Source organism: Lonchura striata, chromosome 4 (assembly GCF_050655825.1).
Source record: "Lonchura striata isolate lonStrDom1 chromosome 4, ASM5065582v1, whole genome shotgun sequence".
Lineage (NCBI taxonomy): Eukaryota > Metazoa > Chordata > Aves > Passeriformes > Estrildidae > Lonchura > Lonchura striata.
The window spans coordinates 8,456,615-8,465,408 of NC_140706.1; the positions used below are offsets into that span (position 1 = coordinate 8,456,615).

The following is an 8,794-nucleotide window of genomic DNA, read 5'->3' on the forward strand; positions in this document are numbered from 1 at the left end:
TAAGTTAAACCTTTTGTGCATTTGTTGGTGGGACAGTCATGGTTTAACTGATCCAGTACAAATATTTTTGTAGAGGACTCGGCACACAGAGGAGATGTTTGGTGATTTGCCTTTTACTTTAGTGTTTCTTAATTGTGAATCTCATGACTGCTTCTTGTTATTTGCTTCTAGGGCAAGTATCCCTAGTAAGTTTTTGTTTTGGAGCTCTCAAATGTATCTTTTCCGAGAACATAATAAGCAGGAGGGGTGAATGTAGGAGGCTGTTCAGAAATATCTGTTTTCTGGTTTGTGCCACGCACATGCTCACACACATACCTATCTATCTATAGCTGTATCTAGCTGGATAGATGGATGGATATAATACGTGTGAAGGTCAGACACAAGCACAGTTTTGTGAAATCAAACAAATTTATTTTAAAATGTAATTGCAAAAGACATCATGATATATTGGCATCTAGTTAATCATTGTCAGTGCTTATAAGCAGTAAAGAGAGGGAACATCCTGTGACAATGCACCAACAAGCAGGTCCCAAACCAGCAGGCAGATAGCAACAGCTGGATTTGTTTGCAATCATTTTGATAGAAGTTGTTACCTTGTCCTTTTTACACCAGGGACAGAGCTGACTTTTAATTACAACCTTGACTGTCTGGGCAATGAAAAAACAGTCTGCAAATGTGGTGCCCCAAACTGCAGTGGATTTCTTGGGGACAGACCAAAGGTAAGTAATATATCAAGTAATACATCAAGAGATTTTGACAGTCTTGTCAGGGGAAGGGTTGTAGAAGGTTCAAACTGACTAAGAATGTGCCTGACTGTGGTCAATGAGATTATTCTGACATTCTAGTTCATGCTTCCCCATTTAAACCTTACAGTATGATTATTTTGCTAAGATTAATTTTAAAAAAAGAGTTGAACTGAAGAATAAAAAATGTGAGTTTTGAATGTGGAAAAGAATCATAGTATATCAAGAAATGATCTGTATGATTCCTGTCCAGGTTAGTTTGGAACTTGTAATCTAGCAGAAGTTGATGGAGCTTCCTGAAGGGCTGGCACAGGAGTGTGGGGGAAGGCACAAGTACCACCTGTGGATGTTGAAAAGCTGCACTTTCCTCTGGTCCTTCACACTGCTCAGTACCAGCCACTTCAGAGGCTGGACTGGGAATCTTCAGAACCCACACAGCTGGTGTTTGTTAAGAGATGAACTTAAATGAGGTTTCACATAAGCTTGTGAACATTTACACAGACAACCATGAAGAAATTAAATGTTTCAGTTTCGTTTTTTGGAGCTGTCTGCATTGGTAGAAAGAATGGGCTAATTTAAAATAAAATAGATAGTGATTACTGGGGTTAGAGGGAGGGAGTGATGGTAGGGACGTTGAAAAATCATCCAAAATTTTTATATTATTTGGTGAAGAAGAGTTAAAGTGCATGCAGAATTTGAAAGCTGCTTCTGTGCATACAGCACAGAATTTAAGTCAGTTTAAAATAGGGATAAAGTTTGGTATATTCTTTCTGTCGTTAACTACACTTCCTGAAGTACTGCTGTTTGTTCCTCAAAGAAAAATGGGGGCAGGTTTTAGTAATTCCAGCTTGAGTATTCACAACTGGAAGACAAAAATGGATATTGAAGTGATTGGTGGTGCAAGTACATAATGAGGGTAAATTAGCCACAAGTAGATTAGACTGGATATTGGAAGGCCTTTTGTCAGTGACAAGAAAATGAAGGGTTTTTTTAGTAGGAAGGTCCTGCAGGGAGAAATTCTGGTTTCAGGATAACTTTTCTCAAGGGTCAGTGTGGGTTTTTTCTCAACACAGATCAGTACAGTGAAGCACTGGGCAGGTCTGCCCCGAGTCAGGTTCTTGGCTCCATGCACGGTCTGCCAGGTGTGCCAACAGCTTGGCAGGGTTGTGTAACATTTTTCCTTTGCAAAACTGGCATTTACAGATTTATATCTTACTCTTTTAGAATTCTTCCACTAATGCCTCAGAAGAAAAAGGCAAAAAGACCAAAAAGAGAACACGGAGACGCAGAACGAAAAATGAAGGGAAGAAAGAATCTGAAGATGATTGTTTCCGTTGTGGTGATGGAGGCCAGCTGGTGTTGTGTGACAGGAAATCTTGTACTAAAGCCTATCATCTCTCCTGCCTTGGTTTGGTGAAACGTCCTTTTGGTGAGTCAGCCATGTCTTACACTGGTATAAATAACTTGTGCAGGTACCTCACTTATTGCACTGAAACTCGTCTGGGGTGTCATCCTGAAAACACTGGGTTTGCATGGCATGAATTTTATTTGTGCATCATGTGGGAGCAGCTCCTCTTGGATTTGAAGATAAAATGGTGGCCTCCTCCTGCCTCTCTGGCAAAATTAGTCATTTGTTTTACAGATGTAGGTAATTGAGCACATCACCTGGTGGGAGCACCATGGCCCTGCCACAGGAAAGTTGATTATATCTAAGACATGCATGAAGCCCTTTGAGTTCAAGCCAGAAGAACAGCAGCAGCTTCTGAAAAAAGGCAAGTAGGGAAATTAGGAGCAGCAGACATCAGGTTGCAGTTCCAGATATCACAGGAGTTACCTGGTTGCAGTCAGCCATGTCAGGTGAGATGTGAGGAAGGGAAGCAGGCAAAGCCTGTTATCCCAGAAACAAGTAAAACAAGGACTGGTAAAGCATGCTGGGGCAAAAGAGCAGCTGTAAGTGAAGCACACCAGATATTCCTGAGCAAGACTGGCAACAGAGAGGACAGCTGACCGGATGTTTGGATGCTCTGCCAGCCTGCAAGTTCTGTAAAATGCTATTGAGTGAAGCCTGAGTCATTTCTTCTAGCTGGAGCTGAGTGCTGTATTTGAATGAGAAGTGTCAAGTCTGCTCCTTGCAGCTGCCAGCTGAGCTTTAGAAGTATGATGTAGCATTCTGAGTGTTGAGAACAGCCCCGGTAGTTGCTGTCATTTGCTTTGTCAGGAAACTTGTGCCTTGTTCAGCTGCTACAACACAAAGCTCCTTTAGGAGATGATGCTGTGTTTTACTCCCCACTAATGGGCTCTTTGGTTTTGATTGCAGGGAAGTGGGAGTGTCCTTGGCACCACTGTGATGTTTGTGGCAAACCTTCTGTTTCTTTCTGCCACTTCTGCCCAAACTCTTTCTGCAAGGAGCACCAAGACAGGACAGTGCTAAATTCCACGTTGAACGGACAGTTGTGCTGCTCTGAACATGTTCTCGGGGTGGATTCTGTTGAAACTCAGAAGACTGAGAAACCCCGCAAAAAACTGAACAAGTTCAAGCCCAGGAGAAAGAGGAACAGATGGATGAGAGCTGAATGCAAATAGTCATGGACTGCAGTTTCTACTGCTAACACTATCTTGTAGATAAGTTGTGAATATGACCAGGGAAGGACACAATTTTACATATATTCTGTAAAGGTTACAATGTGGGGGGGGGGATTTTTTTGTTTTGTTTTTTATAAATCCACTGAGCCAACTACAGCAGTCTTCTGCTGCTTCTGCACTGATAACGAACTGCATAGTTCAGCAAACTTCAGGACAAACCAAACTTATTACTCAGCATTACAGTTACACTTGAATTGTTACGAATGTAAAATGTTCCCTCCAAAATACTTGCAGGTTGGAGGTAGGTTAAAATCAAACCAGGTAGGCGTAAACATAGTTTTTTGAGCTAGTGTTTGTCAACCAACAGATGTTTAAAATAGTATATCCTTGAAAGAAGTTGTTAGTTCTCAAGTCCTTTTGAGTAAGAAATGGCTTGGTCTGTGGTCCCAATGAGATTTGCTTGCCTTGTGTGTTTTTGAGCAAGTGCTTGAATGCCAATCATGACCCAGGTGTGTCTCTCACTACAGCCACACACACAGCAATTGGTTTGTGCTCTTCAAAAATTGTTCTTAAACAATCATGATCATAAATATCCTTCCACCAAGAAATGTGGTGCATGCTGGGAAAGGCACGCCCTGTACCAGAGAGGAGGAATCTGACTTTGTAGATTTTTTTCTATACTGTTTTTTCCTGTATTTCATCCCATATGAAATTATTTGATCTTGCAGAGCTGTACAGGTCAGGACTTAAAGGGATATTGTCTTGCAATCTAGGCCAAATACTTTAGGATTTTTATGTCTTAATAAAAAGAAATCTTTCAAAAGCTATTACTTGGAAAAAATTACTTGGGTTATTTTTTTATTTTTTCAATGGCAGGTAAAATGCAGAGGAAAACTTTCCTTTGGAATGCTTGGAGTCCAAGCATTTCAACTTTGTGATAATGTAAGAAATGCCCAACAAGGAGCAAAACCACCCCCATGAATGAAACAGAAAGTGAAATTTGATTGGAGTGCAAAAAGTAAATTCAAAACAAGTAAAAGTGAAATGGGTTTTTGAAGCAGCATGCAAGAATTTTGATGTGAAATTTAGCCTTGCTCTGTTCCTTTGCACAAAGTTTGTATAAAACTGGCTACTTGGTTTTCTTTGTTACATTTCTAGGAGCTCTGCTCTTGACTATCCTGTCACCACTGTGTTGTGTCAGCAAAGCTCTTTTGAATTCCTCATCCCCATTAGCATTAGGTCCTCACTAATTCACAGTCAGGTGAATATACAAGACTTAGTATTGACAGAAATAATACTAGAACTAGGAAAAAACTGTAAAGAAAAACATCTGTGGCAGTTTTCTTCCCAGTGCACATCCTTGGTGTGTGATTAGGCAGCGTTCCAAGCACATTTGGATTTTTGCCATTGTGACCCACCCTCCGTAAGCACCATGTGCACCTCCATGTCCACTGAGCCATTTCTGAATGTTCTAGCTTAGTTTGCCCTTAATAGTGCAGGAATTCTGTGTATCCCTTTTGAAAATGAAGCCTTGCTATATCATGGTTTTTCCCCAAAGTGTTTCTTCAGGATTTGATTTAGTTCATGGAATTGCCAAAACCCCCATTCATTCCCAGCACGTAAAAAGTTTGGTTTTATTAGAAGATACTAATTGAAAGAGGTTATAAATGTTGCATTGCCCTATGCTGAACACTTTGGTTTCTGTTTTGTGACCAAAATGCTTTGTTTTTTATATCAGTTTTTATAAACACTGTTGGAAGATTAATTTTTTTTTCCATATAATTTTGAAGAAATAGCAGAGTTCAAATCAGGGGAAGTGTTACATGTTTGCATTGTTTAAAATGGTATGCCAAGCCTTGCACTCAAGTTAAAATTCAAGATTCTTTAATTGATTTTGAGGGAAATTTTTCTCTGCCATGGGGCTGAAGAACAGTCCTGTGCATAAAATCAAAACTAAAAAATGGTATTATGAATGTTTCTTTAATATTGGGTTTCAAGGGAAGGAAAATGAGTTCAGGTAGTTAAACAGAAATAGTTTCCTCATTGCTTTAAAACAAAATGAAGGAATTTGATGTCATTGGGACCAGTCTTTGAATACTAAACCGTGTAAGGAAGGCTTTGTAAGAATACCTTTAAATAAGTTATTATAAAATTTTTCCTTTACATTCCATTGCTTTCATAATTTGTTCTTTATTTTTGGGGGGGGGGGTGTTTTGTTTTTTTTTAGTTGTTTTGTTGCCTTTTCCTCTTCACGTGTAACAGCTCTGTCCCTGTGGATGCCCCAGGTCCCGAGGCAGATCCCAGCTGAGCAGGCGCCGTGTGTCCTGGCAGGCAGCGCTGCAGTGCCAGCGCCCCGGCTTTGGGCACGGCAGCTGCAGGCCAGGCACAGGGGGACCCTTTGTTCACACAGCAGATTTGAGCTTCTGCTTCCTTCTGCCTCTCCCTGCCATTCCCTGCTCCTGCTGAGGCTCCCTGGGAATCCCCTCCTGCTGCTGGGCACGGCTGCACTGAGCTGAGCAGTGTGGATCAAGCTCCCCTTGCTGCCTGCGTGAGCCCAGCCCAGGCACTCAGCTGTGATGTGGGAGAATTTTTGGTTTCTGTGCCAGGACAGGTGGGGTTTAGGTGCTCTGTGATGAAGGCTTCTGTACCTTGCTCTGCAGCCTGGGAAAACAGGCTAAAGTTTTGTTTAGAAAAGAAGACAGAAGAGTTGTGACATTGTTTTCCTTCTCCCACTGTTCAAATACAAGGTAAAACAATCCTTAAGACTTGAGCTTTCTCATGATGCAACTCAATACCTTTTAGCATTCAGCAACTTGAAGGATTTTCTGTTATAAATTAATCTAAACAACATTAACTGTGGCATATTATGTGGCCTTAAATGATGTTCTTTGTGTCTTGCCCATCAAAGTAGCAAAATGTCTTTCCTTTTCTAACAAAAAGCTGATACATGACTGCCAGTTTCAGAATTTGTTGTTCTTTTATCACATGAGCAAGCATGGAAACAATTTTCATTTGAGTATGTTAGATGTATTTTCATACAACCTAGGAAAAATAATCAGAGTAAATGTCTGTTTTGTTCAATAGCTTTGTATTTATGGTCAGGTTTTAGGAGGCTTTTTATTTGAATTACTTGGAAAAGCAAAATATCTTGAAAGACATATTAATGGGGTTTTTCCACATTGTTGAGTCTCATTATTCCATGTCTGACTGCTTGAGAAACTTCAATGTCTTATTAAATGTTGAATTTTATTCCTAGTTATTTAAGAAGTTGCTAAGTCTCTTTTGTAAAACAGCTCTATATATTTACTTTGGCACCTTTTTTTTTTCTTTCTTTAAAGAAAAAAGTGGAATTGATACATACTAAGCAAGCATGGTTTAGCAGTGAGGGAACAGGGTTTTTTCTCTCATAGGGAAAACTTAACTTCAGGCCTTCCTAGAGATGCCCTGGAAATACTGTTTTATGTTTCCACAGAGGAGATAATAATTCTGCTGTGGCTTGTTTTCACACTGTAGCTTATCACAGAACTTCTGACATTTCTTGCAGTCCAGTTTTTCCAGTGCTGCTCTCTTGCTCATAATTTTACAGTCATTTGTGACACTGAGCTGGGGCTACCCAGCCCAGCTCCCTCAGGGTCCTTTTGGTGTTTTCACAATGCTGGTCCTGCTTGGTCAGGTCTGAGTTTGACTGACTTTTTCAGACAGGTTTTCTGAGTCTGGTTTGGCTTCATGTGTGAAGTCTCCCACATGTGACAGCAGCTACGTTTTTTAAAAAAGCATTTCAGAGATTTGCTTTTATACTGGTGGCTGATACTTCTGCTGAGGTCAGCTGGTGCTGTGCATCAGGATTGTGTCCCTCTCCTCCCTGAGAAAAACCACAGCCTTGGGCCAGAGAGAAACTTCATGTCTCTCCTAAATCAGCAGTGGGAGAGACTGCACGGAGCTCTGGCCATGCTGGTAGGTAACATCCCTGCTGCTGCTGATCCAAATTAGAATCACAGATGGTTTGGAGTGGAAGGGACCTTAAAGACCATCCACTTCCATTCCCCTGCCATGGGCAGGGACACCTTCCCCTAGACCAGGCTGCTGCAAGCCCCATCCCACCTGGCCTTGAAAACTGCCAGGGATGAGGCAGCCACAGCTTCTCTGGGCAACCTGTGTGCCCAGTGGCTGATGTACCACTCCTGCACCCAGTTACTCATCTGACAGAGCTGAGACACATCAGAGAACTGATTTATTTTATTAATCCTTTTAAACACTTTCAACACCTTCCCTGGGGAGAGGAGAATGAGCAGGAACCACTTAACCCCCCCCCAGCTGGGTTCCTTCAGCCATCTCTGCTGCTGCAAGATTAAGTGAGAGGAGGCAACACCTGCTACCACCTCTGTGCAGAGTCATTTAAAATCATGGCTCTTTTGATAGAGATTGTGTTTTTACTGGCCACTGAGAGCTGGTGAAGCACAGCACTGACACAAAGGGTCACAGCTGGCTGGGCTGGGTTTACACAGCACCTGTGTGGGAATGTCACTGCAGGAGGAAAAGGAAACCAAGGTGGGAAGGTTAAGAGGCCACAGGTATTGGTTTCATGGAGCAATTGACACTGGCTCCAGTACAGGTGATGGGCATTTCTAACTGCCTGGAATGCTGGCTAAGCATTGCCCAGAGAAAAACATAATGGGGGACATAGAGCAAACAACAAAAGTCAACCAGGCACACACAGGAATCATCTCTGGAAAATACAAATCCCATTAGTTTAACGAGATGGTTAAACTGGGCTGGGTGCACAGAAGAGGGCTTGGAGTGCCACAGCAAATGGATACAAACCACTTGTGCTGCTCTCCTGGATGGGGGGTGCAGTGTCCAGCATCAGGGGTCAGTGTCCAGGATCAGGGACAGAACTTTGCCCAGGCATTTAGGCAGTGGGTCTCCTATAGCCCCTCTCCCCAGCATCAGAAAGGTGCAAGGCATCTTCTGTGCCTGCACCATGCTGCTCCCTTGTAGCTCCACTCTGAAACACCACCTGACAGCAGGAAACAAAAGGGACATTTGTCCAGGAATCAACCATTCCTTTAGTTGCAAATGTTTGCCCACAGCTGAAAGGAAGGGGAGAGTTTTAGGATCCCTTCCTTTGATTTGTGCTTATGCTAAAACTTTGAGAATGGGGGAACAAAATCAAAAATTGCATATTATTAAAAGGAGGTATATTCATGTTAGTTTGTGCTTGGGTGGAAGTGAGTGTAGTATCAGAGGGACCTCAATAACTGGAGCAGTCACTCCCACTCTGTTGAGCGGACTACTAAAATTGAGAAACAGATAGGATTGATTGCTTTTTGGAGGGTTTTATTCCCCCTGAATAAAGGAGAAAAGTATTTACTTGTGAAGGAAGACAAGAACTGGAAGGGGAAGACTTCTCCCATCAGCCCAGTGCAGCAGAGCAAGGAGCTGGGTTGGTTTGCACAAGTAGCCACAAC

General features: G+C 42.0%; 1 protein-coding gene across 9 annotated transcripts in view; it reads left to right on the forward strand.

Moving 5' to 3' along the window:
* Positions 1-6,583, forward strand: part of NSD2 (nuclear receptor binding SET domain protein 2) — a 97,004-nt gene extending 90,421 nt beyond the window's left edge. For all 9 annotated transcript variants that reach the window (XM_085578481.1, XM_077782714.2, XM_021535661.3 and 6 more), the window contains 3 exons: positions 613-719; positions 1,968-2,172; positions 3,061-6,583. In XM_085578481.1, the coding sequence (XP_085434607.1) occupies positions 613-719; positions 1,968-2,172; positions 3,061-3,326 (578 nt within the window). In that variant the 3' untranslated portion in view covers positions 3,327-6,583. The remainder of the gene's footprint in view (positions 1-612; positions 720-1,967; positions 2,173-3,060) is intronic.
* Positions 6,584-8,794: the final 2,211 nt, after the last annotated feature.